At 43.1% G+C, this 27,934-nt stretch overlaps 1 protein-coding gene across 1 annotated transcript in view; it reads right to left on the minus strand.

Annotated features, from left to right (window-relative positions):
• Positions 1-27,934, minus strand: part of HGD (homogentisate 1,2-dioxygenase) — a 34,215-nt gene that overhangs the window by 3,206 nt on the left and 3,075 nt on the right. The window contains exons 2-12 of the mRNA XM_037139809.2: positions 26,282-26,353; positions 25,419-25,507; positions 21,318-21,423; positions 15,813-15,872; positions 14,046-14,137; positions 12,476-12,510; positions 11,590-11,669; positions 10,944-11,043; positions 8,772-8,896; positions 6,293-6,397; positions 4,016-4,142 (exon numbers count right to left, since the gene is read on the minus strand). Of these exons, the coding sequence (XP_036995704.2) occupies positions 4,016-4,142; positions 6,293-6,397; positions 8,772-8,896; positions 10,944-11,043; positions 11,590-11,669; positions 12,476-12,510; positions 14,046-14,137; positions 15,813-15,872; positions 21,318-21,423; positions 25,419-25,507; positions 26,282-26,353 (991 nt within the window). The remainder of the gene's footprint in view (positions 1-4,015; positions 4,143-6,292; positions 6,398-8,771; positions 8,897-10,943; positions 11,044-11,589; positions 11,670-12,475; positions 12,511-14,045; positions 14,138-15,812; positions 15,873-21,317; positions 21,424-25,418; positions 25,508-26,281; positions 26,354-27,934) is intronic.

Genomic DNA, 27,934 nt, shown 5'->3' on the forward strand with positions numbered 1-27,934 from the left:
AGAACTTAGGCTATATCTAAAGAAAATCAGACCTCAGAAAAGAATTTTTTAATTAAAATGCAAATTATCATAAAGAGCCAATGTAGTCCACCATTTAGTCTTAACGAGCATCATATCAAAAGTATCTTCTTCTGTGATTGGATGCCTCCTCACACAGCCCCATGGTAGGACACATGTCACCACTTCTGTCACCATGTCATGGTCCAGAAGACCGAAGTGGGTGCGTGGGTGGGTGGGTGGGTGTCAACAGAGGGGGATGTAATAGATGCTCTATTCCAACAAATACTGTATTCTATATTCTATATCTGAATCTGATATCATCTTATTCTTCCAACCTTGAAAATGGCTGTTAGATTCATTCTTTTCTATTTCCATTGACCCTATCCTCATAGAATTCTAAGATCTTGAAATTGGAAGGGATCCTAACTTCTACTCAATACAGAAGAATTTTCTGTATCGTTGCTGGCAGATTATCTCCTGTGCTCTGCTGGCAATGCTTCCTGTGAATGCAAGCTCGCTACTCAAAAGAGCTGCCTGAGCTCTCAAGTACCCAAGGCCTCTACTTAACAAAGCTCAGGGTGTTAAAGAGATCTCTCATATTAAATGGAAATTTGCTGTCACATAAATTAAATACATTGGTCCTAGTTGTGTTTTCTCGAATAACACAAAATTTGACAAAAATCATGTTGTTAAGTCTTTCAAAAGTATATTTCTAGTGAAATAAAACTTTTTGTTAGAATAGCAACACATTTAGAGCAAGAATTAAAGTAATGGAACACCTGGGTAAATTTAAGTGACTTTCCATTCATCCACCTGCCTACTCATCCACCCTCCCACCCCCGCATCCATCTGTCTATTCATCCATCAAATATATATATAATTGGACACTGTGCTAAGTACTGATGGAGATGCATAAGAAGCATCCTGTCTAAAATTACTCATATTCTGTTCCAAGACAGGGCTAAGAGTACAAACCATGAACACAGAAGAAAGATATGGCAGTGGCAAAGCCACACATTTGACATTATTAATGCCCCACCCCTCTTCCTTGCTTGTGAAGTACGGCCAGACGGTAAACTGAGCAGCCATATCCACCCTGCCCGACAACCAAATGATGCTGCAGGCCCCTGCAAAAAGGTATGGCCCAGGTCATAGCTCCACATGTTTCCCCATGAAGCAGAAGCAGAGGAAGAGACCTGTCTGTGAGCATCAAGTGTTTCTATTTTAAAAGCTCATGACTTAAATATGTAGCTACACCCCTCATGCTAGTGTGTGTCCTCAGGGTCACCTTCATGGCCTAATTTTAAGAAGAGAGCAACACAGAGCTCAGCTTTGATTTAAATATGAGTTTAGGTAGCAATGGGCTTGGTGATGACACTTCTATATCATTTTCTGTGATTCAAAGGGCTGTGGGGTGTAGACCTTGCCTTTCTGAGTGGTACCGAAACCACTTGACCAAGGCACAAGAAGATAATTGGAGGCAGTATTTCTGCACAAACAATTCTCCACTTCTCTTCTAAAGAGAAGATGGTACTTCTCTTTGTCACATCAAAGTAGCAATGATTTCGATTCTTGCTAAAGCAATATTTTAAATACCACCAGTAAAAAATCATTTCTAATTTGAGGTTCTGTGGTTTTGCCAACTAACTTGGGGCAACCATACATTTCCTGAGATCTGTCTATCCAGGGCCCAATTTATCTGAGACTCTTTAAAAAAGTTATTAAGAAGCATTTCACAAGGCCATTCGTTTCAGGCATTCTGAATGACAACCCGAGGTCAAGGAGTGGGTTGAGAGCTGTGGCGCAGTAGCAGCCTTGCCCAAGTCAGACTTCTCTGTCACCCCCTCCCGCCGTCTCCTCACGTGCGATCCGTACACCCTCCTCTCCCACCCACATCAGAATTCCTTGACTTATAAAATGCAAAATGCAAATTCTGAGATTCCACCTCAATACTGACTAATTAAATTCTCTGGAACTACACACTGAAAAAAAAAAGGCATTCTAAGTGATTTTCATGTCCCCCAATGTTCTCAAACTGGGTCCCTGGAACAGCAGCATCAGCTTCATGTAGGAACTTGTAATAAATGCAAACTGTTGGGCCCTACCCTGAACCTTCGGAAGCAGGAAGCATGAGGGCGGGCCCAGGGACATGTGTTTTAATGAGCCCAACGGCATGCCATTCCTTCAGGCAGGGAAAGGAACCTGAATATAAGAACTCTGTGAGACAGTGAATGACGAGGACTAGCTCATGAGGCACAGGCTCTCAGCCAGAGCAGCTCTCTTTCCTGGACCACAGGTTCTCTAGAGACTAATTTACGGGAGAACAGTGATGGACTTGACATTCTTCAGAAAGGACATAGTTTGTTACCACTTTACTCACGAAGCCTCTGGGGTCTTTGCAGTGGTAACTAATTGTATCCTTTTCTCAATCATCATGGAGTCACCTGAAAAGGTGCTGGGATCTGACGATGAAGTGGCCTCTGTCCTGTGGACCTCCACATATGCCTAAATTATCCCTTCAGTGCATCTTTCCATCCTGGTGAGCCCTGGCACCCAGGGGCTGGTGTTATGAGAGGAGTCTCACACACACAGATCTGAGATTAGTTAAGGAAAGGATTTTTAAAAAATTTTTTAGATTTTATTTATTTATTTTTTGAGAGGGGAAGGGAGGGAGAAAGAGAGGGGAGAGAAACATTGACAATGAGAGAGAAACATCAATTGGCCACCTTTCAAATGTACCCTGATTGGGAATCAAACCAGAGAACCTTCCCTTTGGGGGATGAGGCCCAAATCCACTGAGCCACACTAGTCAGGGTGACAAGGATTTGTTTTTAAGAATGTTTCAGCTCAGCATTTTTCCAGAACTCTATGTACAAAAATGTACTCTCCAGGAGGTGGAATTGTACACTGACCTTTAGGTTGCATTTTCAGCTAGCTACTGCACAATTAAAAATGCCAACCTCACTAGGTACAGCTATGAGGTAGCTTATTCTTGTGATGAATTCAGTTATTAAGTCAGTATTTATTAGGTGAGTATTGTGCACCAACCCTGTGCTGGCCACCTCAGTCCGTGGTCATGAACGTCCGCTCAGGCGTCAGATTGCCTGCGATTAAATGCTGACTCTACCACTTAACTAGCTGTGTGGCTTTGAGCAAGTCCCTAACCCTTCTTGTCTCAGTTCCATCCTCTGGGGAAAAAAGGGGATAAAGATACTACCTATCTCTGATAACTGTTACGAAGACTAAATGTTAATACTTTTATAGAACTTAGAGTCATAAAAAAGCCAATAATTGTTAGCTGTTAGTAATAGTAATATTAAGAAAGTGGATTTCATAAAATTGTGCTTTAAACAACAAACACTTCACAGAAACTGCTTCCAGAATAGGGTCCATCCCCTAGTGTGGACTGGCATCGGCTTTACCCTGCCAAAACCACTGAAGAAGGCACATACTCCTGGTTCATGCACCAGATCTAAGTAAACAACAAATTAACCAGCATTCCCCCTCCCCCAAAAGAAATATCTGAAACATAAAGACATTTCTCCCCTTCAGCCCTGAATGGAGGGTGCTGGGGGGTGGATGGGTCGAGTGACAAAGAAGAGAGGAAGAATTCGTGGACATGAACGACAGTGTGTTGGTTGTGGGGGAGGGCTTGCGGGTAAGTGGAGGTGGAAGAGGAAATAGGCGGGATAAATAGTGATGGGAAAAAAATTTGAAAAAAAACCCCAACTTTGTGCTTCATACTTTATCAGGCTTTCTACCTCTCTTCAGGGCAGGAGGAACTGGGCTTCAGCAATTACAAAGTGTTTTCTCCTCAGAGTCAATACAGTGCTGTCTAAGCGGCTAAAAGACTGGGGAGCAGCCTGATCCGGAGCCTCACTCAGGAGGCAGGATCTGGAACTCCAGCCAGGGCAGGGCACCCAGAAACACCTCCGGCTGTGTTCCCAATGGGCAGCGCTCACTGTTTTGCTGTCTGTTTGGTTCTCAAATGTGGCTTGGCAAAGGAGAGACTTACTGTGGTAATAAGGAGGCCTGAAGGTCTTATCAGCAACCCCCCATCGAGGAGGAAAGATGACAAAATCAGCGATGGCCACTCCAGGGCGGAGAGACTTGGCAGTTAATACTGTGAAAATGGATGGGTCCTGTGAAAGTACAAGGAGACACTGAACACGCGAGGAAAGGGAGGTGACCGGACAATCTCACACACACACACACACACACACACACACACACACACACACACGAGGGGGCTTTCAAGAGACACTAATTTCTGATCAAATCCCACAGGCCGGGCTCAGAAGCCTGGGCTTGTCAGGGAGGAGCAGTAATCACTCCTCTGACTTCCCCTCTTGCTGTGCTCGAAGCAAAATGAATTAACACCAGCAAAGAGGATTCTGAGCTGCTTTTTTATCCCGCTGAGCCCATTTCACATAAGCACTACCCCGTGGGCCTGAGGGGCAGTGGTGCCTGCCTCCCACATTCTTTTGCTTTCTGACCCTTGTTTGACTCTCAGATTTAAAACACACCACCTACGTCATTAGTCTGGGTGGTGGTGGTATCGAAGGGAGTAGGTCGGGGCCACTATAACGATTTTTGAAGAACTTTACAATCCTTTCCGTGGAAAGGTTCAGGTGCAATTTAATTAAAATCAATGATCCATGTTTGCTTTTGGATGCCACTGCTAAGGTCTGAATTCAAAGATGATTGAAATCTATTCCCCTCCCCTTTAGCATTATTGGTGGAGGGGTGAGGAAGGCGGACTGGAGGATTAGTAGAACAGGTGCATGAACAACTGATCACAGCAAGGGTCCGAGGGCAATCTAGCTGTGTCAACAGAGGTCCAAGGGCGTGCAGAGAAGGGGTGCCTACCTCTACCCAAGAGGATCAGGGAAGGCTTTAAAGAGGAGGTGACATTTGAGATAGGTTTTGAAGGATGAAAGGAGAAAGAGAAAAAGAGAGAAAAGGAGGAAGGAAGGAAAGGAGAAAGGAAGGAAGGAAAGCAAAAGGTATTTTAAGCACAAAAAAAAAAAAAAACCAGGAAAGAGATTAAAATGCACACAGGTTTTATTAAGGGGCAAGAAAGCTAAAGCCCAGGTGCACTGGCAGAAGAGAGAGAGGCAAGAGGAGGCACTGGAAAAACTAGTCCATGGCCAGCTGACAAATACCACACTCCGGAGCTCAGACGTAATCTTGAGCCACAGGGAGCCTGCAAAGCTTTGCTAATGCGGTGGTAGAATGATCAGACCTGAATTATTTGGGACAAGAGCTACTGCAGCAGTGCAGAGGGGAGGAAGCCTGAATAAATGCAAGTCAACAAATCAACCCTCTTTGCTATGAGAGTTAACATTTCTTTGTCTGTCATGAGAAATGATTTAAAACTGTTTAAGGACAGTGAGGCTCCAATAATGCTGTATCAGTGTCTCAGGGTCCTTTTCCATGCAGTTTTGGGCTCGATGCCTCATTTTCTTTTCCCTTCGATTTTATGCAGTGTTGCTGCTCTTCAGAAATGTAGTTTGGTTCACTCAGAGATACGCTGAACTGGCTCAGAGTAATCTTTCTGTCTTTGGTTCCCCTCCTTCGCTCTAATTACCCCTCTAACTTGTGCATTAAAGCTGCAAAATGAACTTTTCCCCAGGGCACCAGGGGAAAAGTTCATTTTTATCAAGAATGTGGGGCCTCAGGGGCCTGTACTGTAGTCCTGGCATGTCTTCGGGGCCCCTTAATTGAGTGAAAAATACGACCAAGTTCATACTCTAGAACTTCTTTGGTTTAAATTCAAGCACCGAACATTATGAGTAACTTTATAAGCGAGCCGTCTGCTCCACTGCTGCTGGAAACAGCCAGAGCGGAGGCGCCGCAGCCGTCTCCAGAGCAAGTCAGCCCTTGGTATTTGAGGGCAAGATGGAGAACATCCCAAATCCAGAAATGTTCCTTTCTTATTGCTCCATCACTAACACTAGCAGCTGGTTTTCTTTTGGGGATAGACTTTCCATGAAGAAAATAAGTTTTTAGCCATCTATGGTGACTGCTGTATGCAGAGAATGGAGCTGCGTTCCCAGGTGAGTGTGGAGTGTCTGGCCTGGCTTCCTCAACAGCTTGTTATTCTCCCCTTCACCAAAGCCTTGCTGCAGATGATTCAAATTCCTGTAAGCACAATGACAAATGACTATATTGCAGGTTTCCAAGGGTGACACTGGAAATGTTAAATCTGTGAATCTTAGGGGTCTACTGTAAACCCTTCTCAACCACAGGTGGCCTGCTTCTCCAAGGACCCTCCAGGGTCCAGACTTACTGCGTGGTCAAAGGCCACTGCGTTGATGACCATGAAGTTCTCCAAGTTGTACTTGTAGGGGGTGTAGTTCCCATGCCAGGCGATGACATTGAATGGGGAGACGTCCTGATTGCAAAAGAAGCAGAAAAGGGCCATTGTAGCACCTAATGCTTTTGTAGCTGTGATTCCAGTTTGTGCTTGGCATTACTCTCTCTTTTTGGATTTGATTTTGTTCTCGTAATTTAATAATACCATCCTTTGGGAGAAGTATAACCCCGAACCATTCTGTGGTTGCTTCATACTCCCTCAAAGTATCCCTCGTTTATCCACTAGCCCTGCTTTTTTAGTTCATAAGCTGCAGGTGCCTCTGGTCACATGTGCAGAAACATAAGCATGGCGCATTCTCTAAGCAGTGCCTTTTCAACAATTTTTAACACAACTGTGAGAATCTGTGGATGACAGCAATTGTCAGACCATCTGGGCCACCCTCTGGGTTTTCTGGTGCAAAGGGCAGGCACTAGCTATGGCTGTTTTCCAGGTAATTGCTGCCTAAAGGAGCTTCCAGGAGACACAGTGCCTGGGTGGAGTGCGGGAGGGTGAGAAGGTCTGTAAGAGTTCCAACCCCAGGGACTGGAAATTTCAGAGCAGTGCTACGGTGGTGCTTCTTGAGCCTGCCCTGGGGTAGGAGAGGATCAGTGTTCCATCATAGGAAGGGTGCCCTGCGGCAGATATGAGTCTGTGCTGGAAACGGCATCCAGTTCAGAATGTTCTAAGGATTTTACTGGAGGGACTACTCACAGAGGTGTGACTGGTGTTAAGCGAACTGACTAGAAGTGGGTAATGTGGTGTCTGAGCCTACGAACAGTGGGAAGACATTGCCATTCCTAGGCCTGTGGGACATGGGAAGGAAATGTTACAGGATTCCAGTAAGAGCTCAGAACCATGAAGAAGGTCTGCCCGGTGGTGGGCTGGTAAATATTTTACAACCAGCAATCTGGGAAAAATATAAAAACTCCGATTTCTGGGGTATCAATACTCTTACCATGATCATTTTTAAGCTACTGATGTGATATTGTTAATATACCACATCAAGCCAAGCCAGCATAAACTGGCTCCAACACGCCTCTGGGGCTGCTCAGCACCAGCTGAGATTGTGGAAGGCTGCAGATCCAAACAGGGAGGAAACTTGAAGAAAAACCCCAACTTGTCTTTCCTCTGCCCTGCAGTTTCCTGTGAGGACCTCCCACTAGTGGGACCCGACCCCAAGCCAGCTGGCAGGGAAGCCTGCGGGACACTGTCCATGTGGTGATCGGGCTCCCAGGACACAGATCATGGCAGAGAAGGGAGAATGGATCCCTGGCGGCTCACACAGAGGAAAACCAGCCCGGGGGCCACTCAGAAAGTGGAAACTCCTGGGGCTGCCGGCTGCCTCTCGTATGATGGTTCTCCATCAGTTGCATGTCAACAGTGATAAGGGGAACATGCTTGTAATGAATGCAGATTTCTGCACCCCATCTACAGAGATGATCGTTTTTGCCAGGCTGGAGTAGTATCTAAGGAACTGCATTTTAAAGAAGCCTCCCTGATGATTTGATTCAAATGGCCTCTGAACCACACTTTTAAGAAATCCGGACGCAGAGGGTATGAGCGTAACAATGTATCAATGAGGGTGACCGTTAACCCTCAGGGGCTAATTTTAAGTGCCAAACTAGTTGGCCTCTGCTGGTTAGCCCGTCTTCTAGATGCTGTCCAGTAACATGTCTTGGCAAAATAGGTGAGCAGTAAGTCAAATGGGCAAAAAATAGAGCAAACAAACAATGGTAAGCAGAAGAGATCTTTGGATCATGCTTGTTACATAATTACTCTATACTAATACATTATGCAATCAGTATATTAAGGAATAATATATACTAATTATATGCTATGTATTATATAAAATATGAATCATGCACTCTATATTATATAAAATATATACTAATATTAATATATTATACATTACATATTATGTTACAATTATTTTTGTTGTTATTATCTATGCCTTCGCTTATCTCCTGAGTTTTACCAGGCTGGTGGAGTAAACCAGATCAAGCTAATTCTACTTGTTTTGTGTGAGCCATTGCTAGTATTTTAAATATGGTGGCCAGTGATGTATGCAAATCTTGGATGATCTGCTTGTTAACTCATTTCCCTTTTTAGAACATATTAATCTGTCTGCAGATTATGTTATCGCTTGGGTTTTCATTACTTGGTGAGAGGAGAGAACATGACCGACAGATAAGGTTCTACCATTTACTGTGACATTTGGTAAATTACTTGTCATTATCTGGCTTGTTTTCATGGCTACGAACAGGGCAAATAGGACTTTATTTGTAGTGCCTTAGTGGTGTAGTAAAGATGAAAGAATACAATATGTATAAAATATTTAACACGGGCCTTGGCAATTAGTAGGTGCTCAATAACTATTCATTCCCTCCCCTGTGTACTGACCGCCCCCCCTTACCTGTTTGGCAGCAAACAGTTTTCCTTGGTATTTATTAATCACAGTGTAACCACCTGGCACTTGGCGATCTTCATACCAGGCAACAGGTATCAAGAAATCACGAGGATTGGCCAAGCCATTGGCTCCTAGAATACAATGACCCATAGTTTTTTAGACACTTTCGAAGTCACATAGGAAAGAGGTTCATCGCTGCACAAGGAGACAGGGCTTTCTTCTACACCAAGAGCAGCTCTACAATTCACTTGCACCATCCGAGGGCTCACCAGAGACCCAGAGTGGTGCCTTTTTAAGAGCAGCCAAAGAACTTGATCAGGAAAAAACAACCATGAAAGTCATGTTCCCCGTCACCAACATCATCTCCCAAAGTGGTAGCGAATATGGTTTCTAAAGCCACTTTACATCCACTATCTCATCACTGCAGGAGAGGGGAGGAGAGAGAAGGAAGAGGCTAGAAAAGAGGAAAGGGGAACAGCTAATAGAAATACTAGACCATTTCATTTCCAAGAAAACCAGGGCTCACCTGCAGTCCTTGATCTATAAGGACTGAGAAAGAAAGGGGTAAGTACTGTTGCCACAGGCAATGCCTCTATGCCTCACACAGAACTCAGATTCAACCCAGGTCTGTAAGACTGCTCTCCAGCCTGACAAATCCATCAGGGAGAAAAGTATTCAGGACTTCCCTGCTTGCCTTTGTTTTGCAAGTGTTCCCTCCAGGGAAGGAAAACAAATTAAAAGACCCAAAATGAAAAGTGTAAGTGCAAAAACATAATTTAACTCTGAGAGGAGAAACGCGGGGAGTGTTTTATCATTTCCAGTTCCTAGGGTTAAAAAAAATAAGCCCCCAGCTGGTTAGAAAATCACATGTATTTTCCAGAGGGTGCAAGTTCCACAGAACCTGGAAGCTCCGTGGACTGTACAGCAGCAGGAAGCCAGACCAGAGTGGGAAGGGCGGGTGGTGAGCAGGACAGACGGCCCGCCAGGACTCCAGCTGCCTCTCTGTGGCCTCCCACCCTCCTCTGATTATTAGGATCCTCCCAGGGGAGTGACCAGAAGGCAAACACCGGCTTGTTCCTGTTTTGCTCTAAAAAAGCTGGTAAGGAGGAAGAGAAGAATTGGGAGGTGCGGTTGCCACCTTCAGCAAACACGCCCAAGATGAAACCAAGGGCCAAATTTCTCGGCCACTCTTTTCACTCCAAGAGATGTTTTGAGGACAACGCCTCCTACCACCTTCAATTCTCTCCTGCTTGTTCAGCCTCCAGCTTGCCAGAAGAATCAGGAGTGGGGGAATCTTAGTTCACTTTTGAAAGTTTTAATCTGCCTCAGGAGGCTGTGGTTTCTAGCTTCTTCATAGTACTGTGTGATGTACCTTTTGGGACTGTTAAGTGTTTGGATTTTGTGGAGTGTGTTCAGTAGGACTGTGAGGTTCATAGACTATATGCCTGTCGGTCTGTTTCTCCTTTCCATAGGAGCGTAGCACCTGACATTTTTATGGCTTCCCCACTATATTCTCTACACACAAGTCATTGACTTAAGAAAATGATATCGTTTCTATTCCCAAAGCTCATTCCCTCTTGTGTGCTTTTGCTTAAGCTGTTCTCTTTCTTCTTTATTTTTCCTCAACTTTTCATCAAGAATTAGCGAAATCTCGTCTCTTCTGGGAAGCTGTTCCTTGTGACCAGGCCAATAGTATCCTAATCTTCTACATCCTATGGGGTGTACACAGCTCTCCAGTGGTCTATATATTCTTCTAGAGAGAAATTTATATGGGTTATACTGGGTCACTTTCTGTTACGCATGTCATGTGCCTGTGGGAAGATGCTGTGTTATTCTTGATGAGCTTCTGTCACTACCCTCAGCACAGCATGGGAGGTGAGACAAGCTGATGGATGAACACCCAGATGAGCTAATAAATAAAGACTTCATTTCTCAGTAGGGTCAACCATACTACATGGAGCCTCTGAATTTAGAGGTTTGGAAAGAAAGTCTGGCATTGCTCAGGGAGTTCTAATGGGTTTCTAAAATTCCCAACTACTCTTGGTCTTAGAGAAGAAGTTGTCTAGAGGAAAGTTAAAGTTTGAGTGAGATAATGAGGGAGAAGGATGTTGAACTCTCATGCAATTATTCATGTCCTGTATCTCAAGCCAGGCTTAGAGGCTTGTAGTGACGATTTACCAATTGGTCCCAGGTCGGGCAACTCGAAGTGGATGCCATAGACCTCCAGGATGTACCCCCTGGTCTCCTCGAAGACATCTACGCTGAACCGCATTCCTCTCTGGAATAGGAAGCAGAAACTTGTGTGCACTCCCAAATAATACCTGTGGCAATAAAGAAGCCCCAGAGGCACAGCCAACTCCCACATGCTAGGTTTGAGAGACAACCAACTCAGATTAGTTGGTTGACTCAGATGAGTCAGAAAAAAAAAATTAAATCCTAAACATGTCTGTGCCAAAACAAACTCTAGTCTATCCTTTTATTTGGTTCAGAGATAACAGTGCCCAGATTTGGCCACATTTGTAAGAAATCCATCTTCACTGCCCCCCCGCCCACATCCAGGGCCTTATCCAGAGTGTGTACAGCTATTTAGGAAAGTGAGCTGACATTGCTCTTTGCTTTGGGATTGTGTGCTATTTTAAAACAATGCAGGCACCCAAGCCTGCTTACCCTTCTGCACAGGAAGCCTTCTGTGTAACTCAAACTCTCCTCCGCCCCCATTGCCTAGTCATAACAGAGAAATTCTAGAGTTGGAAATAGCAGCAGCTGCAACATCTGATTGCTTCCAAATTAGAGAGAGGCAGGGAGAAGGGGATGCATTGCTCACCTGAATGACGCAGATCTCATTGGGCTGCACAAGCATCTTGCCAAACTCAGTGTAAATGAGAAGTTTCCCTTTCTGGGGAACTAACAAAAGACAGGGCAGCAGTATTTTCATGCAAGAACCACTTCATGAGGAGTAAAAAGTTTAAGGACTGCATTTACTTTTTCATTCCCAATGAAAAGAGCTTTAATGAATTTCATAGGGAAAAATGTATGACATCTTAGGTTACCTATTTTATTATCTAGAAGAATGTGAGTGAAAAAACTGAGTCTTTTTTTTATTGTCAGGTAATGAGCTTGTATATGCACAATTCTGTGGATTGACCAAAAAACGGCAGCTGAAATAGGGTAGGAAATCACCTATTTCTGATACTTCCAGCAGAAGGCTGTCATTTGCATGTCTAATGTTTATCCCAAACTGTTTACTCCAAAATATTGGCACTAAAATCATCAGAGGGAATGGGCAGACCAGTGAAATCTCAAAGAGACGTTCCATTTTTGGTGCTCTCATGAAAATCTGTATTTAAATTGCAGATATAAATGACAGTCTTTTCTTGGGAGAGTATGTAGGCAAATAGAGTTATCTTAATAAGTTAATCACATCTTGGTATTACTTTTCTTTTTTTTTTTTTTTTTTAGCTGCTCAGATCTACCGTATTAGAAGGACCCTACAGAAATGGGCAAAGTCAGAGACCAGAACATAGAATAGGGCCTTTGAGGTATAGTAGGAATCTTTTCCAGACCATCAATTGTCTTTAGACCTTAGTCTGTAGATTCCACTAAATAAGACAGATTGAAGGATGAAGGAACACAATGTGTATAAAATTAAAAAGCAGCTTGTGACTAGGGCTAAATTCACAGTGAAGGGGTCTGAACTCTTCAAAACTCACCAATCAAGAAGTCCCCATCTGAATTGTAAAGGCATCTGAAACATACAGAATCATTCCTGCGATTTTCAGTGTTAACACCATCAAGACAAATTAATTTACTGCACAAATGATTGTTCAGTACCCACTCTGTGCCAGGTTTATGCTAGGTATGAAATGGTGTACAAAATGACCCAGTCTCTGCCGTCATGAAGCTTCCAGTCTAGTAGGAAGTCAGACAGCAAACAAACATTTACACAACGGTATCATCGTAAACTGTAATGGCACCGTCAAAGTCAAGTCTAGGAGAATGAAAGAATAATGAACATGATCTAGCTTGAGGAGTCAGCAAAAGCTTCCTTGAAAAAGGTACATTTGACCTGTGGTCTGAAGGAATCATCTAGGCAAAGGTTTCAGGAGGGAGGAGAACATTCCCGGCAGGAGAGTAGTGCAAATGTTTGGAGACAGGAGGACTCACGGCAGGTTTGAAGAACTGGGTGTGGCTCAAATGGAGAAGAAGAAGTAGACACAGGGGACAACTCCTGTGCCTTGTGATCTTGGACTTGTTCATGGCTCAGTTAAGTTAAATGACTCGTCCAAGGTCACACAGCCAGAAATAGTGGAGTTGCCTCTGGACACAATGGTCTGGTTCAAAAATCATTATGACATTCTGATTCCTAAAGAAAAGGCAGGGATGCTATTCACATATTGAAGATCACTTATTTATTTATGATTTTATTTATTTATTTTTAGAGAGGGGAAGGGAGGGAGAAAGAGAGGGAAAGTAACATCAATGTTTGGTTGCCCCTCATGTGCCCCCTACTGGGGACCTGGCCCACAACCCAGGCATGTACTCTGACTTGGAATGGAATAGGCAACTCTTTGGTTCACAGGCTAGTGCTCAATCTGCTAAGCCACACCAGCCAGGGTGAAGCTCCTGTATTTAGAAACCTTAAGCTTATACAAAGTCTGTCAGCTTGACCTACCAAGTGGTTCTAATGACCACTGACAGACAGTCCTCACGCAGTGTGACTTTGGGCTCAAGAAAAGCCCTGGGAACCTTAGAAATTAAGAATATTCTACCCCAAACTGGTTTAAAGTCAAAATGCCTCTTGGACTACTGCTTCCCAGTGTCCCATCATCCCTTTTTTATTTGCATTGTTATGTGACATTCTTTTGTTTTTTTTTTAAATAAGGAAATAGTCTTGCCTTTTTAAAATTTATCTTAGAGGGGAAGGGAAGAAGAAAGGGAGAGAAATATCAGTGTATGGTTGCCTCTCGTGCATCCCCTCCTGGGAACTGGCCTGCAACCCAGGCATGTGCACTGACTGGGAATCGAACCACAGTTCTTTGGTTCATAGGCCCGTGCTCAATCCACTGAGCTACACCAGCCAGGGCTTGTTCTTTGACATTCTTGTTTATGCCACAGGAGTAGATCAAGGTAGAACTACTCACTTATTGTCATTATTAATAGATGCATACCAACATTGCTCTGGGAGGAAAAACAAGAACAAAAATAACAACCCAGAATGTACCCTCTGGTCAGCAGCTTTTGGGGGGCGGGGATGTCCTGCCTGAGCACTGAGCCACTTACCTGTCCTTCATGGAGGTGTTGCAGAGGAATATGTGGATGGCAAGCCCATTGTTAGACCTGATGTCTCCAGCTCCACACAAGGTGTGCAGGCCCTGGGAGAGACCCGCCGGAGAGGGAAGGGTGAACGTGAACAGTGAGGAAAAGGCCATCATTCCTCCTGTTCACGAGGGCCATGAGACAAAGTCCTAGTACTAGCATCTTCCCTTTGGGACCAGTGGGACATTCCAGATCCAAACTGCCTCTGGGGAGCCCAGAGTTTATTGATTTATGTTTGGTGGGTGGCAGCTCACCCCAGTTGCCAGTCATGGCCCTAGATCTGAATTGTCTTAATGGCTGCATTTAGGTGAACCTGCAAAGTATCAATTCATTACTTGGCATTATATCATTTTCTACTTATGATCAACCTGAAGGAGAGTTTCTATTGGACGTAAAATCAGGTATCCAGGTAGTGGCATTAGGGACCAGTTAATGCCTCTCAAATACACCATACCATGTGGGCAGCCCTCTATTAATGAACAGGGTCAGCCCTGATCTCTCCAGAACAAGGCAAAGGGAGTGCTTTGACCAACTATAATCCTCTGCTGACCACTCACCATCCAAGAAACCAGAACATACAGGCCTTCTAAAACAGCCCTCAGGCCCAGACCAGCAGACTGAGAGCCCAAAAAGAGAGAGTTCTGCTCATCCAGATATCCATAATTCACACAGGGTGGGGACTTCTTCTTGCATTTGAAGGTTGGGGTTCTATTTAGATGAGTCTACACAGGATTTGGAGTACTTCGTATGGATAAGGAGTTCAACATGATCCAAACAATTGGACCTGCGGCTGAACTCTCCCTAAATAAACCACAGACTGAGGTCGGTCTGCAGAATCTTCCACTAGCTTTCTTGGGCCCCACCTCTTTATAGCTCCTCTCCTGTTCCCCTACACACTCCTTGCTCTGAGCACAGATATTCCTATACTCTCAGCACCTATTACTACCAAGCAAAACTTCTAATTAGTGTTGTACTAACTAGAGTTGCCAGCCTGAGTTGATCCTATTCTAGCCCAGAGATCCATTTCAGGGAGTTCCCGAATTTAGACAAGAAAAATGATATATTTATTTTCACTAATCTCTGATGGAAATTTATCATTTCCTTCAATTAATGTGAACATAAGCAACAAACTACAGGAGTATTAGAAGTTTTTGTAACCTTGACATTGATAGAAACCAGGGATATTTTTATATCACATTATAGTTGTTATAGATATCCCCAAATGTAATTTTTGCTCATACTTCTAATCAGCAGAGCTATCAGACTTTCTCATAGATTTTGTGATTTAGAGCATTAATAAGGAAGCATACATGTTACTATAAACCAAACCAAATTTGTTGTTTGAATATTTTTATCATTGCATTTCAATATAATCATCTTCTTTGTAATTTTATGGCATTTGATTTATGCATTTAAGAACAAAGGCTTCATCAGACTATGAAAAGAATCTTTGTTCCAAAAATAAAGGAACCCAGGAAAGTAAAAGTTCAATTTCCATTGGCTTTTCGGAGACATAGTAAATAGCTCACCAGTGCCCTTTGGTGTCAGGGGTGAGATGGCACCTAGAAGTAAGACATCCCTCCACAGCCAAAAGCAGAGGCAGATGGCACTGTGTCAGGTACCTGCTTCTAACGCTGCTTCTGCTTGGCACTCAGCCCACAAACAGCTGGATCACTCACCACAGAAGAGAGGAGAACAAGCAGTGGGCAGGTGTAGGTAGTATTGACTTACACTCACGAAGTCCACCTTCTTCTGAGATGCTTTTGGAATCTCAAATGGTTTCCACCTAAGCTGGAAAAAAATACGTAAACAGGAAAATGATTTTGCAAGGGAAAACTATAGACTTTCTATATAAAAAGCATTGATTACACAGAAAAAGGACAGCTGCTCCCTGTGAGACTCTACTTGTGTGTTTGTTATTTTAGATTTAATAATTATCTATCATTTTCTTAAAGGGGCTCAGCTGGGTTCTCTGTGTGTGTGTTTAACCCATATGCATGCATACACACACACACACACATACACAGAGTTTTTGTCATTAACACTTTAAAACAATTCAGAAAAACGATCATTGCTTCATATTTCAGAGACTGTTTCTTTTAACATTTTGCTCAGGCACTTCAGGGAGTTTTGACTGATGCTGCTTTTAATGCTATTTATAATCAGCTCCCTTTGCTGGCCTGCCAGCCTCTCTGTGTGACACTGCAGGGCAAGGTTCTACTTCTGCTTCCAGTCCTTGGAGTTTTGAATTATTTCTTGAAGAGAAAGAAAAAGCACCCAGCTGAGACTGAATCTGGTAAATGCAGTACCGGTTTCAATTTTTTTTTTTACCAAACCCCATGTTTGTCCCCAGGCTGCCTGACAGTTTAGTTTAAATCACAACAATCTTTAATTTAATAATGAAATGATGCAAGGAAGTGGGGAGAAAAATCAGCAAGTCTATTCTCTACTCAAAGAGTCAGCCTGATGCTTATTAATCAACCTGGCAGCTGGCCTGACCCGGCCAGGCTGGCAGCTGATAAACCCAGCAGCCTCAGGACAGACCATGGAGTGGCCTACGACCCAAAGACTGGCGCCACTGGCTGCCCCATCAAGGCTGGCTAGCTAGGGCCTCCATTAAATAATCGGGATCAGATCATTCTGTCTTTCAAAGAGGCAGTCTGGCAGGGGGAAGTGAGCAGCAAGTGGGAACAGCAGCACTGGGATTTTTCTGCCTCTTTAATATACACAGTCAGGTAGCAGCCTTTACTTCTTGAAAGCAACACAGATGATCACATTCTGGGACTAATGTTGACTTGAAAAAACATTGTTGAAATCATGCTTCAGAACAAAGGAAAAGGTTAGGTCTAATGAATTAAGGATGATGTTTCTTGGGGCGGGAGGAGGAACCTTAGAGCAAGGACCTAGGAAAGGATTTCTCAACCTTGGTGCTATTGGCATTTTGCATTGAATAGGTCTTCGTTCTGGGGTCAGTCCTGTGCATTGTAAGGATTTTAGCATCATCCCTGACTTCTATTCACTAGATGCCAATAATGCCCTCTCAAGCTGTAACAACCCAAAATGTTCCTGTTGTCAAATGCCACCTGGGGGACAAATTTCCCCTGGTTGAGAACCATTGACCTAGGAGGGTATTCCCTGACATCAGGAAGGGCCGCCGCTAAGCATTGCTGGGTTTTTGAGGGGAGGTTCTGGTCTATTACTAGGTATTACCTGCTACTTTCCTTTATAACCAGCAACCCAGAGTGTGTGACCCAGGAAAAGTGTCAGGAAGATAATACTACCTAGAATCTTGGTTCCAAGAAGAGTCACCATTCTGGATTTCCCAATGGAAGAGATTTAAGTATCAGATCAATGGCTGCCTGAACAACCTTATAGGCCTATCCAGAGATTCTGAACTCTGTTTATCCATGAGAATCACATGCACAGTCTTTGAGGCCCATGACCACATTAAGTCAGAATCTGTGAAGGTGGGGCCCAGGCATCAGTATTTTATAAAAGCTTTTCTAATGTGCAGCTACAGGTTAAGGATCAGCACACCCAACCCAGAGATTCTGATTCTTGTATTGCTGAACCATGTTCAGAAAAGTGCACTCAGTCAACCAATGAACCAATCAACTAACAAATCAATCAACTAAAGTGTGGCATCTTGGGCCAGATGTGGCAGTGACATGCTAATTACCAAATAGCAAAAATATTTAAATAATATAAGTCTAATGATTTATAAAACTAAAGTAAAAGAGCAAGAAAATGAGGGGGAAAAAAGAGAGAGGAGGAGGAGGAAGAGGAGGAGGAGAAGAAGAAAAGAAAGGAAGAAAGAAAAGAAAGAAAGGAAGGAAGGAGGGAAGGAAGGAAGGAAGGAAGGAAGGAAGGAAGGAAGGAAGGAAGGAAGGAGGGAGGGAGGGAAGGAAGGAGGGAGGGAAGGAAGGAAGGGAGAGAGAAAGGAAGGAGGGGGGTGAGAAGGAAGGGGAGGGGGACAATACAGGGGAGGGGGTCCCAGTAATAAAGGCAGCACTGCCTGGTTTGTTGCACTGATACAACCCCTTTTTCAGATATTCCTGAAATTAAAATACCTGTTATAAGTAGATATAAAGTTCTGGCCTCTAGAAAATGGATTCATCTTCTTAGAGAGGGAAAGATTGAACCAGAGAGGCTGATGGGTTGAGTTGGTTAAGTTTTTAGTTCTTCAAAGTCTTCTGGAGCACATCAGACTTTAAGCCACGAGGAAAGAGAGCCTGAGGTAGCAGGTGAAAGGGAACCTGCACGATGAGAATAGAGAGTATGCCTTCAATAGGGATCACATCCTAGATGAGGCAGTGGCCTCAAAGAACTTTTCTGGAGCTTGGTGTGAGATCTTGCTGAATGTAAGGAGGAAGAACTGAGGAAAGATAAACAGGAAGAGTCCATGGAGTGAAGGATAAAGTCGTCTGCTAAATCCAGATGTGCAGCTTAATTACATGCTGTGGAGCAGCTACTGTCTGATTCACTGCCAGCACAAGGTAGGCTGTGCATTGGACTGAGCCAAGAGACCTAAATTCTGCTACTGTCTCTGTTCCCATTTACTCTGTGAGCTTAGGCAAGTCATTTTCTCTTCCTGGACTGTGTTTTTTCTTACATGTAACAATGGGGTGCTGGAGTGTTGGGAACCACTCTGCCTGGTTTCAGGAGTTGTAACTGCCCCCCATGGCTAAGGCTGAGTGAGCAACCTCCAGAATGAGAGCCACTAAGGAGACAAAGCTTGTCTCTGACAGCAACACTGCTTCTGCTTCATCCCCTGCCCTCAACGCTTGGTGAGTTAGTCAAAGATGGGTACAACCCCTCATGTGGGGGCAACCTAAGCCAGACACGATCACTTGGGAGGCCCTCAAGGAAGGACTGGGGGGACTGCAACAAAGGGGAGTGATGGACTCTCGCCCCCCGGATATTCTGACATAGTCCGAGCCCCCGTTTCCATCTGGGAGAAGCGCTTCCTGGCTCTAATCCACTTAAGTCTGAAAATTTATGATGGAGGAGGCAGTACAGCCCCTTGCTGGCTAGAGTGGGATCTGGGGTGATGGGGCATAAGATAGAATTCACAAAGTCCTGTGTAGCCTGCTTTGCTAAGAGTGTTTTCATTCACATGATAAGGGTCGGAGCAGGAAATGAGTATGTCTCCCAAAGTTTTTGCAGCCCTCTTACCTGACAGACACTGACTCAGACTAAGCCCTCGGATTTCTTTAAAATGTTATCTACTGTTTGATCCTTGCCACCTGACATTGATTGATGAGCTTTACCTGTGATTAAATGAGGATGGTCTGCCAGATGCATTCCTAACCCAGAGTGTGGGAGAAAAGGTAGTAAAATGGTATATTAGCAACCCAGGCGAAACTCAAGGACAAAGTGAAGAAAGGATCCTTAGGTTGGTTGTACAAATTGTGTTCTAGGCTATGGCCCTGAACAGCAGGAGGAAAAAGAGGCAGGAGCTGAAAACCCAACCTTGTGTCTTGGCAGGGCACTGTGTGGCAGGGCTGGTGGTTGGAGCGGGCACTGACTTTTCCCAATATGCTCACAGGCAATATACAGGCCAGTGGAAAACTGGGAAGGATGGGTACTTCATGCATTAAACTTCGCACAAGTGGAAGTTGAGACAAAATATCCTGGTTTCAAAATGGCTGTGAGGTGGATGACATTTGAAGTTGTTAATTCACATCTCCTCCCACTCTGAATGACTCCTTTTCTGTTCTTGATGGGGGAGAGCGAGTAGCATTCAAACAGTACTTAATCCTCTGAGATTTCCGTAACTAGGGAAGAGATGGAGCAGAGCAGGAAGACTATGAATTATTCTGGTTCTTTCTACAAAAACACCTAAACACTTAGGGGAAGAAGATTTGTAGGTACAGACAAATTGTCTTGGTAAGCCAAGGGGAGGCAGCAGATTTTCTTGGGCTTTGGAAAGGGGATGGAGGGAGTAAAAGAGACTGATTGTTTTGTGTGGACTTTGGTACAGAGCAGGGTTCTTGAAGCTGTGACCTGGCAACTCCCAGAAGGAGGGAATGGCTGTGTGGCATGTCCAGGACGACAGGACCACAAGTGGTCTTGCACATGATTCCACGACCAAACCTGGCATAACAGCAACAGAACAAGGGTGTCTCAACACTATCCAGTGCATAGGACCAACCAGCAAGGCCCAACTCCCACTCCTACTTTAGCATCCTTTACCACCAACAATTCCCAGCCAAGATGAAGATGAAATTGTTTTCTGCTGGTTTGGCAGACAGGACCTCAGAATAAAAAATAATGTAAAATGAAAAAACAAGTTTATCTAAAAATAAATTTTGCAATTCATAGGTAGTACCACTGCCTTCAGGTAAATATATCAAATGGCTGTGGGCCAGGTGCTATTTGAAGCACCTTCTCACCAGCTCTGTTACATACTCTTCATAACAGCACTGCACAGCAGGTTACCATACCAATTCACAGGGAAGATACCATGGCTCAAAGACACAGCAGGCACTAGAGGCACAGGGAAGCAAGCCTAGGTCTGTTTTTCTGCCTGCACTATACTATACACATTATCAGTGAGATCTACCTAAACTCAGGGACAAAGGGAGTACTAAGGAGTTCTCAGAAGGAAAACATATGTATAGCCTAGTCCATTATAGTATTGAGTCAGTCTCATTACTGAAAGCAGGGCACATAAATGCTAATGCCCCGAGGAAAAGCCCTCTGGTCACTCAAACAAAAGGAGGAAACTTAGGCAAGAAATGGAAGTTCCTAGGTCTGCAGAGAATGTGACAGCAATCTGTCACCACAATAAATTTACAGAATCCAGCTATAACAACAAGTCTTTCATCTGTATATCAGAAACCCTTTTCCAGATATGAGTACTGAATGTGTTTTCTATGTTCTGTGATAAGTTTAGATTAAAGCAAACAAACCAACCTATGGGTATGTAGATATTTTCACTAGCTTATATAATTTTCATTCATCTGACTCACCTTGGCACTCCTGCCAAGTCTGAACCACTTCTGTGACTACCTAGATGCCATTAGGCTAGAAAACACAAGTTTATACACACACGTGCATTTACACAATTACTGAAATCCAAAATTCCCATCCAAGTTTGAAGAAAAACAACAGATAGTTTAATATTTATTTTTAAAAAAACTGTCTAATGTCTCAAAGACCCAGGCTTGACTTAAATATTTATATTCAAGGCTTTGGATAGATAGTACGTTCCAATTCACAGAATTCAGTTACCTGGTTAGGATCAGGATCAACTTCATCCCAGCTGTTAGTGACATGGCCTTGGTCAATGGACTCAAAGGGCTTGTGAGAAACTGAAGGGAGAATCCTATACAGCCAACTGGGAGGAAACAAGGACACATGTCTTAGGGAGATGTTATGAGTGAGATACACACCGGGTCAGAAAGTACCACTGATATGGGAAGCTTTGAAGAACCTTTGTTTACCCTTTATTTGCCCAGGCCCCAGGCGCCCTGGGGAGAATGATGGGGCTGTCTGGGATAAGTAAACAATGGTGCATTAGTTAGGGCTGAGATTAGCACCCCTGCTGTTAAAAACTAACCTTCAAATTTAGCCTTTGTACTTTACTCTCGCCTGGTAGCTAGGACTAACTTCTGCATTCCTGCTTCTGTATCTTACTTTACTACCCCAAAGGCTATATTAACCTTTGTTCAGGGCTCAGAATTTGGAGACTGACTCCTCTGGGCCCGTGAACGTTAATAAACCTCGACGTACTCCAGAAACCCTCGGTGTCTGGTTGCTTCATTTTCCTGCAACGCCACCAGGAAGATTCTCAGGTCAACAATGATCTGTGGGCTTTAAAAGCAATGACACAGCATCACTTCTTAACAACCACTGCCCCCCATAACCTGGCCTCTTCTGGCCTTTCCACCCTACCCATTACCCTTCATATTAAGGCTCTGGCTATTGGTTATTCCCATACTGACAAAGAATGAACAATTGTCTTTCCCAATGACAACTATAAAGGAAAAGGAAGTACTTTGAAGGTTATATGTATTTAAAAAATCCATAGAAAAATATTAGCATATATATGTTATTGGATACCAATCCTTGCTCTGGAAGGTGATGACAATGAATCCTTCATAGATTGAGAAGATATGGCTGGTTTCTTTGTTTTATTTTCGAAACATAAATCAGTTTTCTACTTCAAAATTATAAACATAATATATGTTTATATTATGGTAAATATAATTCAAATGGTAAAAATAACTCAAGTATTTCAAAAAGTTCTGAAAGGTAAATGGCTTTCTCCTCTAGTTTCTTCAGGACCAGTCCTCAGAGGCACCAGAGCTCAACAGTTTTCTTGTATATTTTCTCAGATATGTCCAATCTGTATATGAGCAGAACCGCTAAGTCATTGTACAACTTTATCCTCAAAACAAAAATATGTGAAAGTGCCTAACCACCCAGCTCTTCACAAATATGGCATACTATTGATAATTTTTCCATTGCAGGCAAAACATGTTTCATTTTGATTTTGAATTTTCTTTATTATGAGTAAGGGTGAGAATCTGTATGTTAATCGGACCTTTGTGATTTTTCTATGAATTACTTGTACAAGTCCTTTACAATTTTTCTCTTGGGTTACTTGTCTCTTTGATATTAATTTGTAAGAGGTTTAGGAAATTAACACTGCTGTACTCCAAAATGATAAGACCATCTGTCCTTATTTTCTTATAGATTTTTTCTTCCTTCCTCCCTCCCTTCCCTCCTGAGTTTTACTATCTGTATATATCAAGGTCTGAGCCAAAGATCTTCCTCAGGCTTCAGAAGGAAAAGAAGACTCTGATAAAGAAACCTTAAAGGACACCAGGAGGACAACCCTCCAGAAGTTGAGAGGGAGACTAAAACACAGTAAAAGGGACTCAAGTCTTTTCAGAGGCCATTGCCCTGACAGAGTACAGAAGGAAGAGGAATACTAGTTCTGACAATTGAAAACCAGAGAAGCTTGAACCCATAGACTGTCCCTTTAAGCACTAGGACACTCTACATCAGAGGGTGAAGCTGGCCTGATTGCACACTGAACCATTTGAGAGATAAAAAGGCTACATTTGTTCAGTTTCCATTTGATTTCTCCAGCTTTAGATAATATGACCTCAGACCTTGGACTTTGGGGCATGAAAAACTAAACTTCTCTGGCTTTTGGTAGTCTATGGAGTTGAGAGTGTGAGTGTATCTTAGAACCAACTGTGTGATTGTGGGCAAATTAAAAAACTTTCTTGACCTCATGTTTTTCATCCTGATCTCCTAGGGTTGTTGCGAGGATGCAGAATTTATGTACCTAGAATGCCTGGTCCTGGTGCACAGTAGGTGCTCAATTATCAGAGTCATGTGGAATTGTCTGTGAACCCCTAATCATCTGGGTTTTTGTGATAGTCCAAAATTTCCACATTCCCTGTTCTAAGTCTTACTTTCTCAGGACCTAAGGGATCTGTTAACTGATATGAAAAAAATTAATCCTCAATAGATAGTTTCATGGGGCTTCTGCATTCTGTGGTTTCCATGAGTAGTGACTAACTGTAAGGATTTTAGGCTTGCTCACCTATTCATAGGACTGGCTCCATCTTCCCACTGGGAATTTTTTATCATTTTCACAAAATTCTTATGGATATCGTTGAAAAGTTCTAAACAGATGGGTGAGCCATGTCTAGTGTCCCTTGTTTTTTAGCTGAGTTTATAAAAATCCCCGGGCGGCACTGCACTGTGCTGGACAGAAGTTTAATTCTGATTTAGAGACTGGTGCCAGCTTCTTAATGAATTGCCAACAGCTCATTTTCAGCCCCCTGGATCAGAGCTTAGCTCCTGCTGGCTGGAGATATTGCTGAATAATAGAGGCAGGCAGCGGAATCCAGAGTCCAGGTGTCTCATTAGTGGGTGGGACAGGGAGTCATAGAGGCCAGGTTGTCATAAATTAGATTGGATAGGAATTGTCTATGTTTACCTTACTTTGACTATGTGGGCTTACACAGAGAAGATGAAATAGGAATTAATAGAATTAACCCCTGATTTTTGACAAGTATGGGAAACTATTTCTTCCTCCCTCTGTATATGTGTCTATGGAGAGAGAAGCCATATTGGTATTGACATGGTAGCAACAGCACCTGCCGTATCTCACACTGAGTCCTCCGATAGCCTTCTCAGGGATACCCTGCATTAGAGGAAGAAAATCTGCCATGATGGCAATAATAATGATCATCATAATTAATATTAACTGAGCACTCATCCTGTGCCAGGCAATGAGCTAAGCACTTTATATACGTTATTTCCTTTTAACCCTCATAACAATTATGAAATAGGTACCATTATTGTCTTTTTGACAAGTGAGGAACCGGAGGCTCTGAGAGGGTAGATGACTTACCTAAATTCACACAGCTGAAAAGAAAAGGAGCCAGGATTGAAACTTAGGGGGCCTGACCCCAGAGTGGACATGATTAACCACTAAGAGGAACAATATATCATTGTTCCTACGTGGTCCATCATGTTTCTACGCTCACTATCTTATTTGCTTCTCAGGAGGACTCTGTGGAGATAAACCCCGTCCCTTCCATTAAGCAGTACCAGATCACCTGCCCATCTCCCCAGTTCTCCAGTATCAGTAGCAGACCTCCTCACAGGTGCCCTAGCCTGAAATTCCTACAGTAAGACACTGCATGTTTAAGTCAAAACACTTACTGCCTCCCCAAACCACAACAGTGACTGCATCCAACCTGCATCTAACCTGCCCCTTAGGAGTTCATCAAAGGAGCGAGCTCTCTGACCTGCTTGCAAGATTAGGGTAAACATGGAATATGAATGTGCTGGTTTCCAGCTAAGGCAAATTTCAAAGAATAAAAAGCTTACTAATTCAAACCACAAGGGGTCTTAACACATGACCCTTCAATAATCACGCTTGGCTTATCCAAATTCATCATGCAAAGAAGATTCAGGTGAGGAAGATACTGTGATCAATCTATAATTTTGAGGTGATCATTATAAAAAACAAAAAAGTGAGCCAAAATCCAAAACTTAATTAAACAATCCTTAGGGGAAGGCCAGACCATTGGGAACATTTTCTTCTGAGTACGAGCGAGAATTTGTAAATGGCCCTGGACACGTGTGTTTCTAGGCTCTGTGCATCCGCTCTCTCAGCTTCATCCACCAGCCGCTGTAGTCAGAGACCAGGCCTGTCATCCTCCGACTGTGATCCCGAGCACAGCCTGTGCAAAGTAGGGTCTTAGGCAGCCCTGTGAGGCTGTGGCCAGGGTGAGGAGGCAGCATTAAGTAGCAGTCATAAATCCCACAGTCTGAAAATCGGGATTAACCTAATTCTTTTACCTTCTCTTATTGGTGCTCCGAGGACAAGTAAAAGCTGATCCTGAGAGCTGCTCAGCATACAAATTGTAGGGACAAACTTGAGGATTGTTCTAAAACAAAGAAGGTAATACATTACATCACTCCAACCTGAAATGCATCTCACCTTCCCACAAACAACTAATGGGAGGATTCTGTGCTGAATGGCGATGCTCTGGGCCGCTGCATATGACCATCCCAACCCATACATACTTCCTGTAATAACTTGTAGGTGACTTTTTCCTCTGATTAGAAAAGTAATATATATGACATATAACCCATTACTTCACCATCCAGAAATAACCCAATTTTGGCATATTGGTATATTTCCTTTTATTCTTATCCTCCAAAATGGGGGATCTTATGATATATAGAGTTGTGTAATAACCAGGACTTTTTAAAGAGAGGAAACCCTATATTGGGAACATTTTTCATTACGTAAAATATCCTTCAAACTTAAAAAAATAATTTATAACCAACCCTAGTGTGAATCAACACTAGTGTGCATACATTTTTAGGACTAATTATTTTGTCATCATTGTTATCTCTTATTTTGTACAAGGGAACTACAAAAAAGTTCCCTTAACCGTGGACCCAGGGGATCTTCCTGAAGGTCCTACAGTTAGTGTTTTGGGTTGGGTGCTTTGCCATAAAATAACCACCATCCAACTTTATTTTTTGTATTGTCATTGTTCTATATTGCAGTTGTCTTAAGGATTTGTTAAACTCCAAGATGCTTTACAGGCTAAACTACAAGAGCTATGATGGGCAGAGGTGCTTTGCTTAAGAGCTGGTCATTCATTCCTATAATACAGAGCTCTCTAAGCTAGTATTCTATTTACTCATACCTGTCCTTCTGGCAGGGCACCAGGGCAGCGAGGGTCCTCTGAGGCACATTCGTTCCCAAATCCAGAAATGTACTGCATGTGACAAAAACACAAAGACCACCGTCAGTGGAACTTAAAGAGCATTTGCACAAACTGACAGTCTACAAAGGTAAGAGTTTCTATATGAATATGTGTTTGTGTATGATTTTTTTATACATAATGTGATTTTCTATGTTTTGGCATGTGAACAATTTAGAAAAGATAATATGTTCTGTGTGAATTTTAAAGACTGCCAATTAATTGGGAGAGAAATTCTGAATATTGACTCCACCCTTCACTATACTTAGTCAATTTATGGGCTTGTTCATAATTACCCTGCTCCAAGAACAAGTTCTTTAATTCTGATTCCATGAGGGATTTCCTGATGAGGGAGATGGTTCACATATCTCCTCATCCAGATTATTAGGATCTTAGATTACAACCTCCTTGAGTTTGGGGAGCTCCACTCCCTATTCATACTCTGAAATAAGCAACTGTAGAGAGGCCTGTGGATCTACTCTGAGAGCAAAGCCTTTGAGAGAAAGCTCTCCAAATCATCCTCACAGGAAGAAGACTACTTTTATCTGGCTCATCTATGGGATGTATATATAAGTGAAGTCTAAAAATATGGCTGGCTTGCCGGAGAAGTGACAGACCAGAATGCACCCACCATAGCAACATGGAGTCCATCTTAATTGCCATTTGTTTGCACCCAGAGAAAATAAAGTTAGGGAGTTTCTCCACAAAGTAAAATATGTGGAGCCCATGAAACTCACTGTTACACTTAACACACCTTTGCTTATTCTCCGACTCATCTGCTAGTTTATAACCTCCATGAAGTCTGAGACTATGGCACCCCTCTGTACCTCCGTATGCCCTGTGCCTGGTGTGTAGAAGGTACTCAATAAATACCTACCGTCTGATTTAGTTGTCACTTAGATCTTATCCAAATATGAGTATATGTTTGCTGTTGTGAGGTTAGGACCCCCTTTTTTCTAACTTCAACATTAAAATAAATGGCTATTTTTCCCCATAGCTGTTCCTAATAAATGTACTTAATTTTAGCCCAGGAAAGTACAGCCTTGCTCAGGAAGTGAAATGCCACCATCTGAGCACATGTCTTTAAGAGATATAAGAAGGATGTAAGTGGGTGGAGGGTAAGCCCTCCAGACTTCTCAGCAGCATGGAGAAGGAAGGATGAGCTGGATGCAATGTGCCTGCATGTGTGAGCGATGATCGGGCCAACAGCTGCGTATTTGGAAGGAATATCAAATGTGAAGTGTCGTGACCTACAAAGCAATGGAAGTGAAATTCTTTTTGCCTCTAGACACATTTTTTTGTATATTTGAAAAATATATCAGCACTAAAAACATCGAGTTCTATTCTACACAGATTGGTTAACAGCAGTGGCATGCAGTTTGGAATGGCTTTGTGGGGCAGGAATGGCAGAGACCATCCAGCATTCTGACTCTGCACTGAACACAATTTTCTTCTCTGTAAGTGAACCTCACGCTCACCATCAGTGGGATTGAATCTGAGCTGCTGAGAAATGGTAACCACCCCAGATTTTGCAAAATGGAATTTTATACCAATCTGTGACTGAACCCAGAGAGAGTCACAGTGCCTTCATTTTGT

Source organism: Artibeus jamaicensis, unplaced genomic scaffold, assembly GCF_021234435.1.
Source record: "Artibeus jamaicensis isolate MK-2021 breed Jamaican fruit bat unplaced genomic scaffold, CSHL_Jam_final contig_3126, whole genome shotgun sequence".
NCBI classification, from domain to species: domain Eukaryota; kingdom Metazoa; phylum Chordata; class Mammalia; order Chiroptera; family Phyllostomidae; genus Artibeus; species Artibeus jamaicensis.